Source organism: Podarcis erhardii (genome assembly GCF_964252035.2).
Source record: "Podarcis erhardii genome assembly, chromosome: 4".
NCBI lineage: Eukaryota > Metazoa > Chordata > Lepidosauria > Squamata > Lacertidae > Podarcis > Podarcis erhardii.
This window is the reverse complement of record NC_138508.1, coordinates 57,579,760-57,605,033: the sequence shown is the minus strand read 5'-3', so window position 1 is coordinate 57,605,033 and position 25,274 is coordinate 57,579,760. Positions and strand designations below refer to the sequence as shown.

The following is a 25,274-nucleotide window of genomic DNA, read 5'->3' as shown; positions in this document are numbered from 1 at the left end:
ATGTTAAACATTATTCTAGCATCTTTATTATTTTTAAAAAATAATAATATGAAAACCTGGATAATTTCATGGGCAAGTCCCAAAGAATTGCCTTGATCACAAAAATTTCATATGAATTTTGATTTAGGGCTGAATATTGCTATTTGTACTGGTCTAAATCTGATGCAGAAATACAAACTACAGGTATGGCTGAAAAGCAACACTTCCTTTTATGCATGTCTATTTAGCTTTCTAAAATGGTTGCCATGTGAAGCTGCTCAGATGTTTGGAATGCTGACTAATGTCTCCTCTGAGGTAATCAACAGTGCCTGACCAATATCGTTTATCTACTTTCATTTGATTCTTACCACCCAGGTAGCACCAAACACACACCAAACACAACAGGTAGTTGCCAAACACACACTCACATGCACACACACACACACGTATGCAAAACCCCTTAGATACATTTTCTAATCAAATGAAGAGAGATACTTGAGGTGGAGCATGGCTAGAAACTTGTTATCTGACTGTTGAACACAAACATTAATTGCAGTATAAAATAAGGCCCATAGGGACTGTGAGGCACTTTCCTTGATTTTAAAGCTTGCTTACCAAGAGCTGGAAGCTACCATGGAGCAGAAGGGGGTCTGGATACTTTCACTCATTTTAATTTTAGGACTTGGTGCATTGGCCGATGATAAGAAAGCTCCACGTAAGTACCTTAAGAGCTGTTTAGATTATCCTTCCTTATAGTGCATTAATGGAATGAAGGCATATGTTGCCAATATTCGGAATTGGATGAACTTGCCCCTGCTGTTGAGAAACTTTAAGGCCAATTTCTTATCAACATTAAGAGAAGCACAACAAAGTCCCTTAATCAATTAGATATATTTTGTAAGAGTGCACATCAAACTGGGTAACAGCTATAAAATATGGAAGGTTTCTCTCCCTGTCCCATAAGGAAGTAAAGGGTTACATTCCGCTGCGTGGGCAATAGAAAAATTTCAATTCATTTCAGTGATATCAGCGATGACCTTTACAGTTGAAGCTAAGCCAAGTCACTCAGAAAGTGGAACCAGCCACGTCCGAGAGCTCAAATTGCAGGAGGGAAAGGTTGCAGACCATTAGTGAAATCCACAAGCCTTAGCTCCCCTAAGGGTAACAAAATAATGCCCACTTAACAGCATTCCAAAAACAGGGGTTAAGGGCAGTGGTGTTCTTAGGGGTGGCCCAGGGGGAACTAGGCCCTGAGCTGTTAGCACTGTCTTAGATCTCCTGCGCCTTTTCTTTTCTAAAAAAAACTTTTAAAAAAACTTTACTTAACTTACAGGGCTGCTGGGAATGCAGCAAAAGCATATTGCCAATGAGACCTGAGTCACCTACCACCTTCATTTTCTCATAGATCTAAAATTGCATCTCTACATATACATTAGGATATGTACATAATGCAAATGTGCATCATGAACCTGCATTCAGAATCTTTAAAATACCTAGCAATTTGCTTCCTTAGAGGGGTATTGCCAAAGGTACAAGAGCTGTCCCATACAGGTGCTGCTTATGATTTGGTACCTAAGAGAGAGGGATAAAATATAACCCCAAATCCCACAGGAATTACCTGCAGGGAAATTACCTATCACACACAAGTTCACAAAGGTGCCCTTTTAAAATGTGTTGGGGAGGGGGTGATTATTGGGTTGTTTTTGTTTTTATTATGTATTTTGTGGTTTTAGATTGCGATTTTATGTTGTGAACCACCCTGAGACCTGTGTGTATACGGCAATGTACAAATGTAATAAATAAAAAGAATAATGAAATAATAAAGTGTTCTAAGATTACTGGAAACATGTGTTGTTTGATTTCAACAGGCTAAACCCCTGGCATCACTATTATGAGAGGAGATCTAAACAAAGGATTTGCATTTTTATTAGATAGGAAATTCATGAGCCCTCACAGCCACTGAGCCTGAACTTGCAGAGACTGAAAATTGGGGCGGGGGGGGGGGCGAGTCTTGTCCTCACAAAGGCCAGCTCAGCTCCAGAGACTTTCCTGCTCAACCCAGCGCTCACAGGGCTGGGGTTTGCATGCATACCTGTGCCCCTCCCCTCTTTTAGCCATTGGGTATTCAACTGAGGGCTACATTTAGGCAAATATCTGAACAGAAGGGAGTTCCCACTGAAAGGTCAATGAGACCTGCCAGAGACTACCATGTTCTCATGAGGAAAGAGCTAACCATGATTTCTGTTCTCAACAGCGGAATGCCGATGCCACATTGATCCCAAAGCAAGAGTTAACTGTGGACCTCCTGGAATCACTCCCCAGCAATGCCGGGATGCTGGGTGCTGCTTCAGTTCTGAAGTTGCAGGAGTGCCCTGGTGCTTTGCTCCAAGCCCCCCAAAATGTAATGTATTTTTCTGAAGTATACCTGGCTTTTCTGAGATACTAAAAATGATACACAGGCCAGAGGGATGGAATTCTGCTATCAGGCATTCAGTTAGTCTTGTCTTATAGGCAAACATAGTAACTGTCCAAGGAAATATGAAAAACCACTGTTTCTCAGTCACTGGAACCCTGCCTGATGTTAGACTTCATGCCAGAGCCTGAGAGAAAGTAGACAGATAGATAGATGATAGATAGATAGATAGATAGATAGATAGATAGATAGATAGATGATAGAGAGATAGATAGATAGATAGATAGATGATAGATAGATAGATAGATGATAGATAGATAGACAGATAGATAGATGATAGATAGGTAGGTAGGTAGATAGCAAGCACACCATTTTTGTTTATGATGAACCTTTAGGTATGAAGGATTAATAAAATACCTAAGCTGTGTACAGTACACCAGATAGCCTATTCCCACAGCTGCTTAAGGATAATGTAGTTATATAAGTACAAGCTGATGATGGGCTGCTCCCAATCAAGTCATACTAAGAGAAGACCTTTTTGGAATCAATGGTTTTACTCTGAGTATGATTTAATCAGATACAATCCAATGCTATTCAATTTGTCCACAGGGATTATATTTCTTTCCTCAGCCTTTGTTATGCTTTGCTAGAAATGTGAGTTGATTAGTGGATTAGTATCTAAGCTCATCCTAGTTTGTGCACAAATTGGTTCAGGCATGTAAGATGAAACTAATGACAGCCCACATAGAGGAAATAATCACAAAATACAGGTAGGTAGCCATGTTGGTCTGACACAGTTGATATATATATATATATATATATATATATATAATAAATTGTCTAGTAGCACCTTAGAGATCAACTAAGTTTGTTCTTGGTATGCATGCACACAAAAGCTTATACCAAGAACAAACTTAGTTGGTCTCTAAGGTGCTACTGGACATTTAAATTATATATATATATATATATATATATATATATATATATATATATAATCACAAAATAGTTCATGTATCTTGAGCTCAAATAAAACAGAAAAGCAAGGGCAAAAGCAGCATCAGCTAGACAAAGACTACGAGCAACACTGTGACCTTGATCCACTAATCTTCAGGTAACTATTCAAAACAGATAAAAAGGTATGTCCTTCAGAGGTGAAAGTCAGGAAGAATTGTGGATACCCAGGAATCTCTGCTGCTGCATGTGAAGAGAGAGGATGCTGTTTTGAGTCCCGTCCCCCCGCAGTTCCATGGTGTTTCTTCCATGTTGAGGTAGCAGAAGGTAATGTAACAAACATATCCCCCCCCCCCTTTGCACAAATGGAACAAAATTTTGTACTGAGGCACGTGCTACTACTTGTATTTAGTTGCACCTTATATCTTCAAGAGACTATACTACCAGTCAATAGTAAATGCCTTTCAGCGTGAGCATCCAAGCAATCTGTAGCACAGGACAAGTGCAAATGGAAAGAAATCTGATGTGAAAAGCTTTAGAATAACTGCATACACCCTTCCCCAAATTTGGTTACTACCCCTCATGCAAGTCCATTAGTATGAGCAGGGAGGGCAGTAATTCTAGTCCTGGGATGAGGATAGGGACAGTCTTGTTGGTCCCACCCATTGTTGCTTACGGATGGCTTATCCCTGCAGCCTTCCATGCATTTGGGCTGGATGTCTTCAGCAGGGAGCCTTTGTACTTGTACAGCAATTTTAAATGATCTAGAACCCTGATTCTCTAAGATTCTACACCACACAGGAAGCCCACCCAAGTCAAGCAGGCTGTCTGCTGCAAAGGGTCAGCCCAAACACATGGAGGGGTGCAGCAATAGACCGACAGGAATGTGATGGGAGTGGTCAGGCAGAGTGCCCCTGCTTCCTCTCTTGCATGAGGGGAGCAAATTATTAGGCCCGTGGTCTGTATAAGCATGCGTAACTAAGTACAACATATTTTTTGGGGGCAGAATATTAAAGACAGCTACCACGGAACATTACCCCTGCTGTCACTTGATTTGATGGAGGTGGACAAGGGAGAGCTAAACTACCCCAGTTCTTATACTTTTTGTTTTTATTGCCTTTTCAGAATGTTAAAACAAAGCTTCAGAAATGGACATTTGCACAAGGAGCATCTCTGCCAATGGAACAATTCAAAAAGGAAAACATGTCATCATGCACATTGTGCTCTTGTAATTCTGACTTCCACAACACTTTGCTTTGCCTTTGCATCCCCACAATAACACAATTAATCACATATTTTGTCTCCCACCGCTCACAATATTAGTGCTTGCCATCTTTTCAAAGCAATAAAAGGTTATAATAAACTTCAATTATTGATTTTGTGGGACTTTTTTCTGTATATATTAATGCAGCCAACATCTGCCTCTTTTTAAAGCATTAGGCTGCTTGAAGCATCACTTTATTTCTGGAAACATAGCATTGCAGAGTTGAAGGGGACTCTGACAGTCATCTAGCCCATGTAGCTGGAATACAAAGGTTCTGCATACAACAGGGAAGTTTGCTACTTACTGGTCTTTATCATTTTCAATGCACTCGGCATACGTGTGAGACAGTTGCTCCATGTTGGGTATTAATTGGTTAAGTACTCCCCTTGCGATAGAAGCTGCTTTTTCTCATTTGGGAGGAAAAAAATTAAATAAGAAACACTTAGTTATAATAAGACAAGAGGACATGTTCATCTTCCCATTGTCCTGAGGCCCAGAAGGAGCACATCTCCATTACAGAGTTTCAAACTTCTCTGAAATAGAACCCACTGATATTGCTTCCTCAACCCCCTCCTTACTTTACATGAACCATACCTTCTATGAAACCAAACCATTACCACAAAAACAGAGTGAACCATGAAACATTAAAAGGGGGGGGGGATTCAGTGACATATCAAAGTAGATGGATGAATTATAGACTGTCAAGTACCATATTGGGAGGGTAATTAATTATGTCTGTGGCCCTTTTTCTAAGTGAGGTGGGTAGGATTTGTTCCATATGGATGAGGTCTTGAGGTTTGTATTATGGCTGTTTCTATATTTGGGTTTAATATTCACTGTTATTTCTTATTTATGTTATGTAGATCACCCTGAGGCACTTTGACATGCAAAGCAACTAATAAATATAATACATACATACATAGTTACTTGTAGCAACTAGAGAAAATATTCTAGACTTTAAAAAAAATGCCCAGTCTAAAATATAAACCTTGGCCCAACAGCATCAAAAGCCTTTTCAAGTAGGTATTAAAACACTGATGTTGTAGAGCTACTTCCTTTTAAAACTAGCTCAAATGTGGAGAATAGCTAGGCCAATGCATCTGCTAAAGTCGTGTTCTTCCTTGCATGAGGAAGTTGCAGGTAAAGAAAGCAGTGGTCAGTTAAAATGTCCTAAGTCTCATTTAGGTAAGAAATGTCCTTGTAACCACAGAACAGGTGGATTTTTGACACAGAAGGTTACGAAATCAATGGAAAGGTTGCCACAGAAGTCTCTTTACTTGCATTGCTTCCCCAGTTCAACATCCAGTTCTTGCCTTTTGGGGCTGGAAGCAGTTGGGATTGGTCCAACTATTTATAGCTGGTTCAACTGCTGTTTGTCATTGAGCTGTTCAACAACTCATTAAGGTAGGGTAAGTCAAGTGGATCCAGGGATTGCGGGGGCAAGGGATTTGGTTTGATTTTCATTTTAATGCAAGTTTTATCAATTTACCACCCCTCAAAACAATACAGAAACTGAAATGTGCCTTTCCTTTTAAATTCCTATGAATATTGTGGAATGGTTCCTCTACCAAAAGAAGGTGTACAGAATACAGTATACACAAAAGGGGCATAAAGATGCAAATATTGGTAAAAATAGCAAACTAAAATGCAGTGTTAGGGAATATTGTCTGCAAAAATGTGTATGCGAGGCATACCAAAAAAACAAGTCTGTTAGAAATGCTAATGAATTTTCACACAAACTTAAATAAAATATTCAAAGCTGATACTGCAGTACAGCAAACTGAATCTGAGATTGTAAACATGAGAAATTGAGAGACACTGAAATTGACACATTCATCCATCTTTAACTGGTGTGTGTGTGTATACATATGCACATGAATGTTGTTGCAATATTTTGATTTCCATGAGCCATTTTTGCTGTGAACTTTGGTCTGCAGAAAGAGGCTCCTAGAGCCAGGTTATTCAGATCTCAACTGTCTTGAATCAAGCAGGGAGCTTTCTAAATATGTCACACTTGCTTTGATATCTGTGCAGATAAGATTCAGCCACTTACATTTTTGTGCCTGTTGATAAATTTTAATATCACAGTTGATCTTCCCTTTCAGAAACACTTATCTTGGATTTCTACCTGTTTCCTTCTCCTTCTACCTGTTTTCCCTGCAATGTCAGAGATAATAGTTTGTTTTAGAGGATTGATGCCATGATAACAGCTACAGAATGCATGTGAAGCGCTTTGGACGCTAGAAAGTGTTATAATATAAATGTTAAGTGTCACCTATTCTGAACTCATGATTTACCATCCCAGCCTGAAAGCCTCCATTTGTTATACCTTTCTTCATTGAAAAGGAAGTATATTAAAACTCTACTGGGTCACAACTTTCATCTGGAATCTTTCAACAGGTTTGAAGATTTGGTGAACATATCAGATAGAAATGAACTTCAAGTGGTTCTGGCTCCTGGCCATTGTCCTGGTCTTAGGATTCGCCAGTTTCGCAGATGCCAGGGGTGGCCGTGGTGGAGGTGGCCGCGGTGGTAGAGGTGGCCGAGGAGGCCGTGGGGGCAAAGGACAAAAACGTAAGTCACCAATTTAAATTACTTTCACTTTTTATAAAACTATTTAATAGCTGATACTAGTTTATTCTACAGCTGTGACCCTGTTCCTAGAAGGGGGGGAGGGGGAACCATGCCATAAATTTGGAAAAACATGATTAGATGGCATATTTTTTTACAGTGCATAAAAAGCAGGCTAGCAGCAGTGGGAAGGGACCAGTGTTTGGCTCCCTGGACAACCTAGTTACTGACCACTGATTTCAACTGCTTCCAAAGGCAGGTGGCCAAAAGGCAGGTGGCCTGAATTGTGTTGGTGGTTGATTCTGAGGGGATCCAGTCTATTATCGTCTTTCAGCACAATCCAATGCATGTCTACTTAAAAGTACAATCTGTTGATATCAATGGGTCATACTCTGCAGTTTCCTTTGGGCTACAGACCCTTCTAGATCAGCAAGTCAGATTGTTATCTCCCCCCTCCCCATCAGGTGATGTGATAATAATATTATCTGACACCATTAAGAATTCAGATTACCTTTTTTTGCCCAATTTTTCTCAACCCATTGAACGGGGCTTCTGAAGATCTGACAATCAGCTGATGACATCAGGAGGAGTGCAGGTGGGTGTAGCTTCACCCACATAGGCTCAAGGCTCAAATGGGAACACCTGGTGGGACTCACTGGCCCATGGACCAGGGGTTCCCCGCCTCTGTATGGCTACTCATTTGCCCCTGTACAAAAGGTTACAAGAGTCATGGCTGATAAGCCAAATGACCAGAGGAGGACTTTCAAGTCAGGGTTGACTTTGCTATACAGAAAGATGGAGTGACTGGCTTTATGTAGGAAATAGATGAAGGCATGAAATGATATATGAATGTTCAACAAGACTAATAATAATAAACAAACAAACAAACAAACAACTTGATGACCCTAGCCAGGTTCATGGTGGAGCACCTGAGGTCTGTTTCAGGAGGCAAAATGTAATGGCATGCTGTGGGAAAAAGTTAAGAGCATGCCTGAGCATCCTGTTGGTCACCAAGTCAAATACCAACCACATATGGTGATCCATCAGAGATGTGAAAACTTCCTGCTTGTGCTATATACTTGCAGATGTTGAGCACCTAGCAGGCCACAATACAATGCCTGGTGTTCTCCATTCATCTTGATGGGTCACAACTTTCAGAGAGAGAAATAAGCCTTTGTATTTTCTGCCCATTTATTTGCTTAGCTCAGTGAGACCTTTTAGATATGTGACAACTTCCTAACATAACAACAATGACAAAAAAACTAGAGACAAGGCCAGAGAAAGCTTCCAGAACATATATAAAGAGGCTCATTTGGTTCAGGGAGGTTGTTTGTCTCTGCTCAGAGGCATCACACAACTCCAAGTTCTTAAGATCTGAAGACATCCAGCTTCCTGCAGTCTTGAAAAATCACCCTTGGGAGTTCCTCTCCCATAGCTCTTGGGCAACCAATAGACTAAAGTTAATGGCAGAGCTGAGGTTTCGCTGTGTGTGTAATTACCTTCACTCGTTGAAGGTAAAGGTTACCACTGAGCATATACTTATTTTCCATGTGTACCTACAAACAGCTTTCAGTAAAACAGAATACTGAGTTACATTTGGAATTTTGAAGGACTTTGATGATCAGGCTGCATCCTATTTCTCTTTTGCTTGGAAATCTTCATGGCTATTGTTGACCTGAATATAAATTAAACTATTCCTCAATTAATTAAGAATTCTCAACTTTACTTATTGAATAGGCAACTGTAACGTACCTCCCAGTCGGAGAAGAGACTGTGGATACCCTGGAATACCTAGAAGTACATGTTTAAAAAGAAGCTGCTGTTTCAGCAATGCTATCAAGAATTCAAAATGGTGTTTCTACCGTAAGTAGCACACTTGAGTAAAATATTCTCATGTGTGGCCCACCCCCCACTATGAAACATCAAACTTTTACTCCCTCCCATCCAGTTGCAATGGGGGGGGGGAATGCCAGGAGGAGCCCAGTGTGTGCGAATAATGTAAAGCTAATCAGAAATTTCGCAGTAGATACTTTTCTGAGGTTTTTCCCTTTCTCATCCCATCCACTATAAAAAGGCCATCTTGCATGGTTTTCTTAGAATATTCTCCACCATTTTTTGTGTGGAAACCACTACTATGTAAACACACCAGAAACCTTCTCACTCCTCCCATCAATACTGCAGAATGATGATGTTCACCCTCCACGCCCAATCCCCGGTCCTGCCTGGTGCACACACAGATGCTCCCCAGGTGCCAAAAAAGGATGCAGTGTCACTGTTTGCGTCTCCATCCCTTAGTTGACAACCCAAGCAGGAAGCCATTCAGACAAGACCAAGGATAACCCCCAACTTATCCATAACCAATGAAATTCCTCCCAATCCCTATTCAGCTTCCAGACAGTTGAAACAGGAATGTTCACCCTATAAGCAGCTTTCTCTTCTTTTCATTTCAGCAAATTAGAACGAAATGAAGGCACAGATCAGGAACCTCCAACAACGGCATCCCTCCAAGACAAAAACAGAAAACAAAATACTGGCATAGCTGTAGCTTTCAATATTTCCTCCTCTCTACCCCAATTTCCTGCTTCTTTCCTTGCCAGGGAGGTCAGTTCATATCTGTCTGCGCACAACAACTGCAAATCCTCTCCCCCAAAATCTATAAACGTGGTTAATTAGTCTCAGCTCCATTTTGCCAACTTTGGTTACTACTCTTGAGAATGTTGAAATGCATTTTATTTCCCCGTTTGCATTATCTTTATGAAACCATTTTGTGCATATTAAAGCATTGTTAAAATGATGTGTTTCTCTTTTTAATGCTCTTGACATATTTTCACCTTTAAGCTCTTATCTCACAGCCATTCAAAGTGATACAAGTCTATTTTCCAAACAGGCTAGATATCTAGCAATTTTTTTACAACAAGAATACAGTCTAGCACTTGAGATTATTTATGGCCACACACATGGTGTTTAATAGCTCTCTATCCAACAGTGGACATCCATCCATCAACCTTTAACTCAAAGGAGAGGTGCACTGCAGAAAGGGGCCTGTGGGAGAAATGGCTTCAGGTGACTTAAAGCTGTTGGGCCACATCACATGATGTGGAGAGGTAAAGGGGGCAGGGGGAGCTGTGGTGGACCTATGGGAAATCGGTCCATTCCAAGTTATGACAATCATTCAGACTCAGAGCATCATCCAATCCATTCACTGTGAAATCCAAAGAGATCATCATATGGGACACAATTCCACCGTGCTTTCTCGCGTGTGAGGGTGTCATCCCTTTGTCAGTGTGAGATTGAAATGGTTTGCATCAGCTACAGATCCAGTCTTTTATCCAGTATGGTACCTGCTCATCTCTCCCTGTGGCTAATGCAGCTTTATGGGGATGATTTAACTTAAGAGCCCATTCCCCAAGATAGGGCCATAGGATCTACAACAAAAAGTTGCAGGATATCCTCACCTTCTAACAGAAGCACTGTTGTTCAGGGTTCTAGCCAGCTATCCTCTCAAACCAGGATGTACCACTGCCACCGTCCCCACCCCCCTCAGTTTTCTGTTTTTCTTTCCTGATTGACACCGAACTGTTGACTGACACTGAACTGTCTTGACTATGGCTATAGAGAACATTCTGGGGCTGTTAGGGCTATCTGTCTTAAAAGAAATGTACACTGAGTGGTTACTGTGCATAACAACTGACTGCTGTGCACATTAAGCAGGCCTCATGGAAAACATGCACATAATCCTTTCAGGAAGAGGTCAATATACCTAATCGCCCACAAGGTAATGTGCATATATCAACTTAATTTTTCCCATTCTCCTACTGTTATGAATAACCCCCAACAGGCTTTTAAAAAACAATCTTTGTAATTCTAGTGATCTCTGAATATGCTAATGACTCCTTCATGTTTCCCAGTGGTTCCTGTTTTAGTAACCATTTGCTGGGATTCTCAACTTTCATTTGCTATTATATGGGGGGGGGAATTAAGATGAGGAAATAGCCATTTGTAGCTCTGCTTATTATCACAAAATATACAGCAAAAGGGTTTTGTTACATGTTAAAGAATACTACATCAAAGGCAGATTTGGAGTGGTGCAACTGGTTCCCTCACACTACGTGACTAGCTGAGGGGGAGTCTTCCTGCCTCCTTCCCAAAACATAGTAAGAGCTGGGTTTTGAGAAGGAGTCATGATGGCTCTGACAGGTCCTAGAGCATGGGGAGGCAAACTAAGGTGATCTACTCAGATCAACAAACAAGAATAATTATCAACAGTAACATCACAGAGAATTGTATAATAAGAAAAGGAATAAGACAAGTGTGTCCACTATCCCCATTGATATTCATTTTGGGCATGGAAGTGCTGAACAATCAAATAAGAGAAGACCAAGAGATAAAAGGAATTACATTAGGTGAGAAAGCGTACAAACTGAAAACCTTCGCAGATGACCTTATTATAATGACTGAAAACCCTGAAGAAAGTCTATTAATGTCAGATGGCTGTTGCGGTTGCTTGAGAGTAACCAGGCAGGACTCCAACCCATGTTTTACAGGCTTTATTTTGGTGCAAACTATTTACCTTCCCCAACATAAGAGTTTCGTTACCCCCAACCTTCTCCCTCCCTCTTTGCGCCTTAGGCTACTGCACAGGATGGGCAATAGCAAGGGTGTGTTTCCCTCCTGTCCGGCTTGCCCAGGAGCGGTGTTAAGGCTCCCACCAGCATCCTCTGGTCCTTGCACCTCTTCCCCACTGGAGGTGGGGCTTTCCTCCTCCCCGGAAGAGGAACTGCTTCGCAAGATTTTCGGAGGCTCCCTGTACCACAACTGCCCTTCAATTTCTCACCCCTGAGCCAATGGCAGTTCCCTGACAATTAAGGACACTAGAAATAATCAAGAACTTCGGACAAGTAGTGGAATTTAGACTTAACAGTTCCAAAACAAAGCTTCTAGTTAAAAACCTCACAATACAAGACAGACAAGATCTGGAAAAACCCCTCATGTTGGCTATTTGCAGTATGGTAGCGCTGCAGAGAGCTTGCTGGGGAGACCATGCATTAAAAAGAAAGGGACTCAAAAATAACTTAAACAAGGTTTTAATTACAAAAAACAAAAACTCCTTATACACTAAATACATTAACAACAAACCAGACCCAACCACCAACCCAACCCCCAGGGTAATGGGAGAGCTAGGTGCTGCTCCTTATATACTACATGCAAATGCTGACACACCTTAATCAATGCAACTCAGCAGCACCTGCTATATTTCACAGCTGTAAAGCTGGGTCTCATTATCTTGCTCTGGCCCTTGCTCTGGCCCCTTAAAGACATACACATTAGGTGGAACAATGATGAACCTTTACATTTAAAGAAACCATTCAACATTTCCCCTGCGGTTCATCATTGTGGAACAAAAACATAAAGCATACTTTGTACTTGTTTTTCATGTGTAACCTTTGGAAGTGCTTTTGTAAAAATGTCCGCAATTTGATTATCACCTGGGACATATTCAAATACAATCATTTCGTCAGCAATTAATTTCTTTACAAACTCCAAACGTAATCTTAAGACTCTGGTGCGCTGCGTATTGGTTTCTGAACATAGCATAGCAAGTCCACTCTGGGAATCAAGGTAAACTTTTACTGGTAGTGTTACTTGCATCTGTAGGTCTGCGAATACTTGCAGATACCATTCTACATCACGAGTGGCCTGAACGCATGCACATAATTCACTCTCTGTTGTGGAGAGACAAATAATGGTTTGTGTCTGGGACTTCCATTCAAACGGACAACCATTATAACAAAACACCATACCAGACACACCCCTGCAATTATTTTGTTCCACTGCATGAGATGCATCGCAGAAAATTTCAAAACCTTTGTCAATACTTGACAATGTTTGGTATGTTTAAGGTACATTACCACTCTCTTAAGAGCAGAGAAACATTGTGTAGTAGGTTTTTCCACAAATTTTGCCAGAAAGTGAAAAGCATAAGTTATATCTGGTCTTGAGATTCTTTGAATGAAATTTAGCTTGCCTATAGCAGAATGATACAAAGTTTTGTTAGGAAATGGCTTATCTTCACCTGTAAAGGTGAAACCACACACCATAGGCGTTTCCTTCCCATTTGCACTTTCTAAATGTAGCATTTCAACAAGATCATCTATTTTTGCAGTCTGATGAACCAGAAAAGATCCATTTTTGCCTTTCTCAATTTGCATGGATAAGTAATTTTTAGCTATGCCTAATTCCACCACATCAAATTTCTTCTGTAACTGTGATACTACCTGTTCATATTCCTGTTTAGTTTTTGTAGAAATTAACACGTCATCTACATACACACATATTTTTGTCACAGAGTTTGCCCTTTCCTTTATAAATACACAATTGTCTGCCTTTCCTTGTGAAAAACCAATATCCAGCAATTCTTTTGCTAAAGTTTGGTGCCAATTCCTTCCACTTTGGTGCAGACCATAAAGGGATTTATTTAATTTGCATACCAAACCTTCAGCAGCGTCTATGCCTTCAGGAACACGCATAAAAATTTGTTCTTTTAAATCTGCAAACAAATATGCAGTTTTTATATCTAGGTGATAAACAGAATGTCCACATTGCGATGCATCTTTTAACAAAAGTTTAACTGTTTCATATTTTACACTTGGTGAATAACACAAATCATAATCTTCGCCTGGAATTTGTTGAAAACCCCTAGCAACTAATCTTGCTTTGTACCCTACAACTTCATTTTTGTCATTCATTTTAACTCTATAAACCCATTTTGAATCAATAAGTCTCATATCTGGGGTTTGTGGTACAAGAGACCAAGTGTTATGCTCTTTTAAAGAAGCTATCTCAGAGTTCATAGCTTTATACCAATTTGCAGCTTGGTGCTTAGGTAAATTCTGAATGTCACTGTAGCTTTTTGGCTCAAAAACCACCTTATTGGCATACACAGTATTAAAATGTTCATCTGCAAATCGTTGTGGCTTCTGCCTCTTTCTATCTGAACGTCTTAGTCCAGAAGGGGAGTCAGACTCCTCAGACTTAATGGGACTAAGTGAATCACTAGTTTCAGGTTGTAAATCATCACTGTCAGATTGAAGAGTTGCCTTTAGGCTAAGCTCACGGTCAGAAAACTCAAGAGAATCTAACCTCCCCTCGGGTGCCTGTGACTTTAAATCATCAAACAAATTATCAGATTCAACAGGCTTTTTGTCTTTTTCCATTAATTCAGAAGCACCATTTCCTGCTGCTGCTGCTGCTGCTTCTTCCTCAGTATTATCTATACCATCAGTATCTTGGAAAACAGCAACTCCATTCCAATTTACAGTTTGTATCATGCTTCTGGTAATATGAAATTTGCCAGTTGCTGGTATGTAAATTCTGTACGCCCCCTGCTGGTAGCCCATTAATTTTCCCTGAACACTACGCTGACCCAATTTTTGCTTAGCGGGATAATGCATAATTATATCTGAACCCCAAATGCGTAGGTATTTCAGATTAGGGCCTTTTTTAAACAGCTTCTCATAGGGGGTGACATCTAAACCAGAATGATAACTGCGATTTCTGACATAACAAAACGCATTAAGCGCTTCAGCCCAAAAGTCTTTGGGCAGATTAGCATCGTGCAGATACGTTTTAACCCCTGCCTGCAGGTCACGCTGCACAACTTCAACAAGCCCATTTTGCCAGGGACTTCGGGGGCAAGATAACTCATGAGTAGTCCCCTGCGCTTCCAGGAATTTCTCAAAATCCTCAGAAACAAATTCCCCGCCCCGGTCAGAAAACAGGTTCTTAATTGGTTTGTTAAAGTGCGTTTTTACCCAGTTGCAAAAAACTTTGTACTTCTCAAATGCTTGTGACTTTTCAGCTATTGCATAAGTCCAACAGTATCTACTATACTGGTCTATCAAGGTAAGCCAGTACTTAGAACCTCCTAATGATGGTGGGAGTGGCCCAACTAAATCACAATGTACACGTTCAAATGGCTCAGTTACTTTCCTATCTGAGCACCTACCCTTGCGTGCAACCTTAATCTTATTCTTGCAACAGGATAAACATTGCATAAAGAATTTACATGGCTTTAAGCTGAGGCCATTAACAATATTCTTCGTCCTAATTACATCAGCAAAATTCAAGTGTCCCAGAATTCTGTGCGACTCGTGGAGACACCCGGAATGAGGCCTTGCATTCCTCAACCCCTGGCTTGACTGTGCTGCTCTGCAATTTATAGGCAATTTGGAATAGGTGCGAAAATACAGTCTATATAAACCATCAGATTCCCGGGCATACAATAGACGTTTGTTCCCCTCAAAAAACTCACACATTGAATTTAAGAAACGCACACTTATGCCTTGACGAGCAAAACACCTTACTGATAATAAATTGTCCACTGATGGGCAGTAAATGCAGTTCGCTATTGTAATGTTTAAAGAGTCAAGTTTAACAGTACCTCTGCCAAGTGACTGCAAGACTTGTGAATTGGCTAAATGTACATTACCAATTTCCTCTTCGAAAGAAATAAACAAGCTTCGATTGTTGCAAACGTGGTGAGAAGCTCCTGAGTCCACAATAAAAGAATTCCACTTGGCACCTTTAATTCTTTTACGATCTGTTGTCCGAGCATGAAAAGCTCGCGGCTCATTTTTGTCTTTACGGTGCGATGTTGGCTGCTGAGATGACAACCATGACTGACGAGCAGAAACAGGCTTGGGAGTACTTTGCTTTCTTTTGGCTCTGCAGTCCTTTGCAAAATGTCCTTGCTTATTGCAGAAACAACAACGCTTTGCAGCTTTAAATGCAGTCGCATCACCACAAGTTTGCATATGGCGTTCCTCATTACTTCTGGAAATAGGAGTGCTTATGGCACAAGCCTCCCTTCTATCCAACTCGCCCATTAATCTTGCCGTCACCCCTTCCACAGTTAATTGTGCTGGTGGGACGGCAGATATCTGGCTAGCTATACCATCAAAGTCCTCATTCAGGGAACAAAGAATGATAAAAACATACTGAATATCAGGTATGTCCATGTCCCTTCGAATTAATTCGCCGCGTATTGCCTCCAGACGTCTCAAGTGTGCTGCCAAATCACCACCAGGCTGCAACTTCGTCTGGTACAGCTGCTTGAAAAACGTCAATGCAGACGCTGACTCTTTTCTAACATGCACTGCTGTCCCACATTTCTTTGGCAGTTTTCTTATTCCTTATATAGACTACTTGCTGGTCGCTGACTGCCAAATTAATTATTGCCCTGGCTTTTGCATCTCCTTTCGACCAAGCATTAGTTACAGGGTCAGGAGGGTCTTCAGTTACATAGGTCCATACTTCTCTAGAGGTCAAAAGCGCCTCCACCCGAAAAGACCATAAACTATAGTTCTCATCTGTTAGCTGTGGGAAGACCAGAGCCTTCTCAGCTTCAGGAACCCGGTCAACCATTCTGGAAATCTTCCAGACCCACAAAAACTACACTAACAGGAGAAGGAGTTTTCAAACCTTTCTCAGAGTCCAAAAATATGCAGTCATCCACTCAGCAGCTGGGCCCATAACCAAAGATGTTGGCTATTTGCAGTATGGTAGCGCTGCAGAGAGCTTGCTGGGGAGACCATGCATTAAAAAGAAAGGGACTCAAAAATAACTTAAACAAGGTTTTAATTACAAAAAACAAAAACTCCTTATACACTAAATACATTAACAACAAACCAGACCCAACCACCAACCCAACCCCCAGGGTAATGGGAGAGCTAGGTGCTGCTCCTTATATACTACATGCAAATGCTGACACACCTTAATCAATGCAACTCAGCAGCACCTGCTATGTTTCACAGCTGTAAAGCTGGGTCTCGTTATCTTGCTCTGGCCCTTGCTCTGGCCCCTTAAAGACATACACATTAGGTGGAACAATGATGAACCTTTACATTTAAAGAAACCATTCAACACCTCAAACCTGAAGATCTGCCAAAAAGTAAAATACTTTGGTACATGGATCACCCCCCCCCCAAAAAAAAATATTAATCTTTTCCAAGATAATTACGTCAAAATTTGGAGTGAAATTAAGAGGAATTTGGATATATGGAGTAGTTTAAACTTTCCTTTTCTAGGAAAGATTTCAACCATAAAAATGAACGTGTTACTGAAAATGCTCTTTTTATTCCAAACAATACCTGTGATGGGACGGAAAGACAGCCTCAAAAAATGGTAAAGAGATATTTCCAGGTTCATCTGGCAAGGGAAAAGACCCTGAATCAAACACCAGTTTTTAATTGACATAAAAGAAAGAGGGAAGTTCTCGTTGCCGGATCTGACATTATATTACGAGGCTGCCTGCCTAACCTGGATTAAGGAGTGGTGTACTTTACAGGACTCAAACCTACTAGATCTGGAAGGCTATGACAACCAGTATGGTTGACATGTGTACCTAGGGTACGACAAAGTAAAGGTCCATACAAACTTCCTAACCCACATCATAAGAAGGCCCCTTTACATGGTCTGGGCAAACTATAAAGAACTCTTGGAACCCAAAGCACTGTGGTGGATTTCCTCCTGGAAGCACTTTTCTTAAAAAAGAAAAATATGAAAGAAAACTGGATGGCATACAAAATATTAGTTAAGGAGGAAGATAATCAATTGAAACTTAAAAATTTTGAGGAAATAAGAAAACACTTGTCAGATTGGCTCCTATACCATCAGTTGAATGAGACATTTAAAGTAGACATAAGAAAAGGATTTGCAACAGAACCATCTAGATTAGAGAATGATCTGATTAATTCAAAAACTAAAATGCTTTCCAAAATGTACTGACTCCTCGACTGGGAAGTCAGGTAAACCTGGAAAGGAGGTAAAATCCATCATGATAAAATGGTCACAGGACTTTGGCTATTAAGATATTAATCTTAATGAAGGACTGGGAAAACCTCTGGAGGACAAATATGAAATTTACTGCTTGTTACACATTGAGAGAAAGCTTTCTGAAAATACAGTACCGCTGGTACATTACTCCCTTAAAACTATTCAAAATGTATAAGAATGTATCAAACAAATGTTGGAGATGCAATGAAGCAGTGGGATTGATGCTGCACATGTGGTGAAGCTGCAGAAAAATTAAGGAATTTTGGGATGAAATATATATGGAACTTTAAAAGAATGCTTAAGATTGTGTTTACAAAAAAAACAACAAAAAAAAAACAAGAGGCCTTCCTTCTTGGGATAATGGGTTCCGATATTCCAAAAAGTGTAAGGGAATTATTCTTATATGCGACACCAGCCGTGAGAATTTTAATAGCATCAAATTGGAAAGGAGAAAAAGTACCATCAAAATTGGAGTGGCAACAAAAATTAATGGAGTACACAGAACTAGCTAAGCTAATAGGAAGAATAAGAGACCATGCAGATTAAGCATTTTTCAATAAATGGGGTTTATTTAAAGGTTACATAAAAAATTGGAACAATATAAAATCTGTGGCAGCCTTTGAATAGCTTCTGTTATACACTGAACAGGTTTAAGAAAGTACAATATTTTGGCTAAGCAATTATCCAAAATAGACACAAACAGTGCACTAGATAAATATACATTTAAAGCAAGATGGAGTTGGCGGGAAGTCAATGAAACTGGAAGAAGACTGTGATGAACTGTAATAATATCGACAACTCTTTGATGTTTATTTGTTATGGATAATTTTGATTTTGTGTTATTTGTTTTAAGTTCAATAAGGTAATTTAAAAGCAAAATAAAAAAATAAAAAATATTGAATTTGTGAAATTATTGCCTTCAAAAGTTAGCATATATGAGACCAGTAAATCTGCTAAAGTTGTGTTCCTCCTCGCATGAGAAAGTTGCAGGCTAAAAAAAAAGCAAGATTGCCAGATAAAAGAGGTTGCCAATTAAAATGTCCTAAGTCTCATTTACCTGTTGCTCAAGATAGGAAAATGCAACACATGGAAACATCAGCTTCTTGTGACCACAAAACGATTGGATTTTTTTGACATAAAAGATATAAGAAATCAACTGAAATGTTGCTACAAAAGTCCGTTGACTTGCATTGTTTCCTGAACCCAACATCCAGTTCTTGGCTTTGGGTTTACTAACGGTTATTTCATTGGCCCAATTATTGATAGCTGTTTCACCTCAGGGGGCTGCAACAGGAAGGGGGAGGTCTTCTTGAACCATATAAATTAGCCTTGCCCTTCTGAGTTTTGATATCCTGCTGTTTGTCATTGAGCTGTTCAGCAACTCATTCAGGTGGGGTAAGTCAAGTGGTCCTAGCAACTGGGAGGCAAGGGATTTGGTTTGATTTTCATTTTGATGCAACTCTACCGACTTCGCAATACACAAACTGAAATGAGACTATTGTTCAAAATTCAGACTTCTACGAGTTTTGTGTTACTCTCTCCAACCAAAAGAAGGTGTACGAAAAGTGCACATAAGGGGCTTAGATAAAGGTGAAAATAGCAGACCAAAATGCATTCTTAGGGAATATTGCCTGCAAAAATGTGTAAGTGAGGCAAAGTTGCATACAACAAGGGGGGGGGTGTTAGGAGAAATTCTGATGAATCTTCATGCAAATTTATAAGAAAATTCAAAGCTCATGCCAAAATACAGCAAACTGAATCTGAGATTGTAAACATGAGAAATTGAGATATACTGAAACTGACACATTCATCCATCTCTAACTGGTGTATGTGTGTACACATATGCACATGAATGTTGTTGAAATATTTTGATTTCCATGAGCCAGTTTTAAGTTGAACTTTGGTCTGCAGAAAGAGCCTGGTACAACCAGGTTTCCTCAGATCTCAACTGTCTTGAATCAAGCAAGGAGCTTCCTAAATATGTCACACTTATCTGTGCAGATAAGATACAACCACTTAATTTTTGTGCCTATTGATAAATTTTAATATTGCTGTTGATCTTCCCTTTCAGAAACATTTATCTTGGATTCCTACCTGTTTCCTTCTCCTTCTACCTGTTTCCCCTGCAATGTCAGAGATAATAGTTTGCTTTAGAGGATTGATGTCATGATAACAGCTACAGAATGCATGCAAAGCACTTTGGACACTAAAAAGTGTTATACAGATGTTAAGTGTCACCTATTCTGAACTCATGATTTGCCAACCCAGCCTGAAAGCCTCCATTTGTTATGTATTTTTTCATTGAAAAGGAAGTAGATTAAACCTCTACTAGGTCACAATTTTGATCTGGAATCTTTCAAACAGGTTTGAAGATTTGGAGAACATTTCAGAAAAAAATGAACTTCAAGTTGCTCTGGCTCCTGGCCATTGTCCTGGTTTTAGGATTCGCCAGTTTCGCAAATGGCCAGCAAGATGGCCAAGGTGGCAAAGGACAAAGACGTAAGCCAGCAATTTAAATTACTTTCACTTTTTTGAAAACTATTTAATAGCTAATACTAGTTTATTCTACAGCTGTGACCCTGTTCCTAGAAGTGGGGGAGGGAGAACAATGCCATAAATTTGGAAAAACATGATTGGATGGCATATTTTTTTACAGTGCATAAAAAGCAGGGTAGCAGCAGTGGGAAGGGACCAGTGTTTGGCTCCCTGGACAACCTAGTTACTGACCACTGATTTCAACAGCCTCCAAAGGCAGGTGTCCAAAAGGGAAGTGGCCTGAATTGTATTGGTGGATGATTCCTAGGGGATCCATTCCATTACTGTCTTTCAGCACAATCCAATGCATGTCTACTTAAAAGTACAATTAGCTGATGTCAGTGGGTCATACTCTGCAGTTTCCTTTGGGCTACAGAGCCTTCTAGATCAGCAAGTCAGATTGTTATCTCACCCCTCCTCATCAGGTGATGTGATAATGATAAGGAGAAGTGCAGGTGGGTGTAGCTTCACCCGCATAGGCTCATGGGTCAAATGGGAACACCTGGTGGGACTCATTGGCCCATGGACTGGGGGTTCTCCACCTCTGTATGGCTATTCATTTGCCGCCGTACAAAAGGTTATAAGAGTCATGGCTGATAAGCCAAGTGATCAGAAGAGAACTTTGCCCCTGAAGGTATTTATTGTAACATCAGCTTTTGTAATTCAGAAAAGCTGATGCTGCAGTAAATGTATTAGTCTTTACATGTCACAGATCTATTTGTTGCTTTTCTGGTGACAAACTAAGCATTGGCTCCTCTTTTGGAAGTTGTCAGTCATAGAATACAATCACATCCCTATAAGTGGGCTGTTTTTCCCTATACGACCCCATGTAGATTGTTCTGCATTCTGGAGATTTCGGTGTGCCAGAAACAATGCATAAGACCTCAGAAATTGAAAGTCTCAGGTGAATAGGAAGGCCTGAAAGAATATGAGAGGTTCTCTGTCTCTGCTCAGAACAGTTCAGGCATCACACAGCTCCAAGTTCTTAAGATCTGAAGACCTCCAGCTTCCTGCTGTCTTGAAAAATCACCCTTGGGAGTATCTCCCCTATGGCTCTTGGGCAACCAATAGACTAAAGCTAATGGCAGAGCTGAGGTTTTGCTGTGTGTGTAATTGACTTCATTCTTTGAAGCTAAAGGTTACCACTGAGCATACTTATTTTCCATGTGTACCTACAAACAGAACATTGTTTTACATTTGAAATTTTGAAGGACTTTGGTGATCAGGCTGCATCCTATTTCTCTTTTGCTTGGAAATCTTCATGGCTAATATTGACTTGAAGCTAAACTAAACTATTCTTCAATGAATAAAGAACTCTCAACTTTACTTATTAAATAGGCAACTGCCATGTACCTCCTAACCGGAGAAGAGAATGTGGATACTCTGGAATACCTAGAAGTACATGCTTAAGAAGAGGGTGCTGTTTCAACAATTCTATCAGGAACACGATATGGTGTTTCTTCCGTAAGTAGCACATTTGAGTCAAATATTCTCATGTGTGGCCCCTCCCCCACTTTGAAACATATTTTTTTTTACTCCCTTCCATTCAGTGATGTTGCAGTAGAAAAAGAAAATGCCAGGAGGTACCAATGTGTGTGAATAATGTAAAGCTAAGCAGAAATTTCACAGTAAATATTTTTCTGAGGTTCTTCCTTTTTCATCCCCTCCACTACAAAAAGTCAGTCTTGCATAATTTTCTTAGAATATTCTTAACCATTCTTTGTGGAAACCACTACTATGTATCTTTCTCACTCCTCCCCTCAATGCTGTGGAATGATGATGTTCACCCTCCACACCCAACCCCTGGTCCTCCCTGGTGCACAAGCAGATGCGCACCAGGTGACAAAAAAGGATGCAATGTCACTTTTTGCGTCTCCATCCCTTAGTTGACAACCCAAGTAGGAAGCCATCCAGACAAGACCAAGGATAACCCCCAACTTATCCATAACCAATGAAATTCCTCCCAAGCCCTATTCAGCTTCCAGACAGTTGAAACAGGAATGTTCACCCTATAAAGCAGCTTTCTCTTCTTTTCATTTCAGCAAATTAGAACGAAATGAAGGCACAGATCAGGAACCTCCGACAATGATATCCCTTCAAGACAAACACAGAAGAAGAAAAATGCTAGCTTAGCTGTAGCTTTCTACATTTCCTGCTCTCTACCCTAATTTCCTGCTTCTTCCCTTGCCAGGGAGGTCAGTCTGCACACAACAACTGCAAATCATCTCCCCCCAAAGTTATAAATGTAGCTAATTAGTCTCAGCTCCATAGTATTTTTTTGCCAAGCTTCGCTATTACTCTTGTGAATGTTGAAATGCATTTTATTTCCCCATTTGCATTATCTTTATGAAACATTCTTGTGCATTCAGCATATTAAAGCATTGCAAAAAAAAATGATGTGTTTCTCTTTTTTTCACCTTTAAGCTCTTATCCCACAGCCGTGCAAAGTGACACAAGTCTATTTTCCAAGCAGGCTAGTTATCTAGCGCTATATTTTACAAGAATACAGTCTAGAGCTTGAGATTATTTATGGCCACACTCATAGAATCAGCTGGTGTTTAATAGCTCTCTATCCAACAGTGGAAATCCATCCATCAACCTATAACTCAAAGGAGAGGAGCACTGCAGAAAGGTGCCTGTGACTTAAAGCAGTTGGCCCACACCACATGATGTGGAGAGGCAAAGGGGGCAGGGGGAGCTGTGGTGGACCTATGGGAAATCGGTCCATTCCAAGTTATGGGAATCATTCAGACTCAGAGCATCCTCCAATCCATTCACTGTGAAATCCAAAGAGACACAATTCTTTCTCGAGTGTGAGAATATCCATCAAGACGTGTCAGTGTGATATTGAAATGGATTGCATCAGCTACAGATCTAGTCCTTTATCCAGTATGGTACCTACTCATCTCTCCCTGTGGCTAGTGCAGCTTTGCGGGGATGATTTCAGACTCAAAGCATCAGCCATTCACTACCCTATTCTCATACCAGGGGGCAGGGGGCTGGCAGCTTAAATGGGCAATCTGAGGAAAACCCACCATCGGCTCCATTGGCTTTGCCCTCCACACAGCCCAAGTCCCAGCTTGCATCCCCATTTGCTGGAGCAGGGAGCAGGCTTCTGCCCTCTCCGCCCACCAGGAAGGGCCCAGACAGTTTGAATTCCCCTGTTGGGGCCCCAGTGAAGCATCCTTTGTCCCTCAATGCAGCCGCATGAAAAAGGGCGAGTGGGCTTCTCATACCATGGGGCAGGGCTGTCAAACATTTTCAGAAATATTTTAACTTAAGAGCCCACTGCCCAAGATAGGACAATGGGAGCCACAACAAAATGTTGCAGGATATCCTCACCTTCTAACAGAAGCACTGTTGTTCAGGGTTCCAGCCAGCTATCCTCTCCAACCAGGATGTACCACTGCCACCCCCCACCCCCTCAGTTTTCTGTTTTTATTTCCCGACTGAAACCGAACTGTATGTACCATGGCTATAGGGAACATTCTGGGGCTGTTTGGGCTATCTATCATATGAAAAATGGACGTTGAGAGGTTACTGTGCATCACGACTGACAGCTGTGCACATTAAGCAGGCCTCTTGGAAAACATGCACATAATCCTTTCAGGAAGAGGTCAATATACCTAATCTCCCACAAGACTTGGGTAATGTGCATATACCAACTAAATTTTGCACATTCTCCTACTGTTATGAATAATCCCCAACAGGTTTTTAGAAAACAATCTGTAATTCTAGTGATCTCTGAACATGCTAATGACTCCTTCACGTTTCCCTATTACCCTGTTTTAGTAACCATTTGCTGGTATTCTCAACTTGCATTTGCTATTAGAGTTTAGCAAAGGATCGCTCACAAATATACAGTGTGCACTCCCTAGTGGGGGAAAAATATACTTTAAGTGTTCACACCCTTAATCCCTCCCCACAACACCCTAAACTAATTCACAGACAACTGATACCTATATTACAGCAGAAGCAGGGAAACCAGAAATGCATATTAGTATATTTTTACTTTCTTTGCTTCTACTGCATGTGCATCTTGGGAACTTGTACATCTCATCTCCTGGCCTGCACTCTCTTTGGTAATACGACACCCTGAGCATGCCACTCCCCCAACTTCATATTTCTAACTTTGATTAGGTATCTGTATAAATCTAAGTATTATAATTATTTTGCACCCCCTTGGTTCAGTGCCTCTGTGGACAACATAGGTGGCCGGTTGTCCAGCAGTTTATAATGAATTGTGATATCCAACAAAGTAATGTCTTCAGTGGCTTCAATATGCTTTTCTGAATGTCAACACAGAACAAAATGCTTCTTCCTCCAAAAGCCCTTTTCTTAGAATGGGCATAGCTCCTTTTTTTTACAGCAGGCAGATGTTGTTGGAGAACAGTCCTATATCTGAAGAACTGGCCTTGTCGTAGTACAGCTTAAAGATGAAAAATGACAAGAAGGAAGAGCAGTCTGGGGCCTTGTAGATGCCCATCAACTGTTGCCACCAAGACAGCAGCCTGAGCAGGCACACAAGTCACCTGGTCATAGTCCTCCCTAATATGGTGAAATGCAGTGTATTCCTATTTACATTCAAGTGGCTATTTATAAATGTGCAAATGTTATGCACTTTGTCTCCCTTTTCGAGATGCATTTCCTCATTCTTGTCCCTGGATAAGGACTGCAGGAAATTCAGGAAAAGCACAGTGAGAATTAGCTACCACCTTTGTTTTCCCA

The 25,274-nt window shown here is 40.6% G+C and overlaps 1 protein-coding gene and 1 long non-coding RNA gene across 3 annotated transcripts; both read left to right on the top strand.

Moving 5' to 3' along the window:
* Window positions 1–548: 548 nt before the first annotated feature.
* On the top strand, window positions 549–4,712 carry LOC309340108 (trefoil factor 3-like). Its single transcript, XM_081858645.1, has 4 exons — window positions 549–694; window positions 2,234–2,380; window positions 3,521–3,670; window positions 4,469–4,712. The coding sequence occupies exons 1-4, from the start codon at window positions 613–615 to the stop codon at window positions 4,474–4,476; spliced, it is 387 nt and encodes a 128-aa protein (XP_081714771.1). The 5' UTR covers window positions 549–612; the 3' UTR covers window positions 4,477–4,712.
* Window positions 4,713–19,373: 14,661 nt separating this feature from the next.
* LOC309340440 lies at window positions 19,374–22,924 on the top strand. Of its 2 annotated transcripts, none has more exons than XR_014155991.1 (4): window positions 19,374–19,401; window positions 20,376–20,510; window positions 21,885–22,010; window positions 22,589–22,924. It is a non-coding gene; the product is annotated as an uncharacterized lncRNA (long non-coding RNA). The 2 variants fall into 2 exon arrangements; XR_014155992.1 differs by having other exon boundaries at window positions 19,374–19,406.
* Window positions 22,925–25,274: the final 2,350 nt, after the last annotated feature.

Bases quoted from the DNA above. Each gene is read 5' to 3' on its own strand.
- LOC309340108 (XM_081858645.1), top strand. From the start codon at position 613: ATGGAGCAGAAGGGGGTCTGGATACTTTCACTCATTTTAATTTTAGGA. The intron at 695-2,233 runs GTAAGTACCTTA...TGTTCTCAACAG, and splicing joins CGATGATAAGAAAGCTCCAC to CGGAATGCCGATGCCACATT. The intron at 2,381-3,520 runs GTAATGTATTTT...TATTCAAAACAG, and splicing joins TGCTCCAAGCCCCCCAAAAT to ATAAAAAGGTATGTCCTTCA.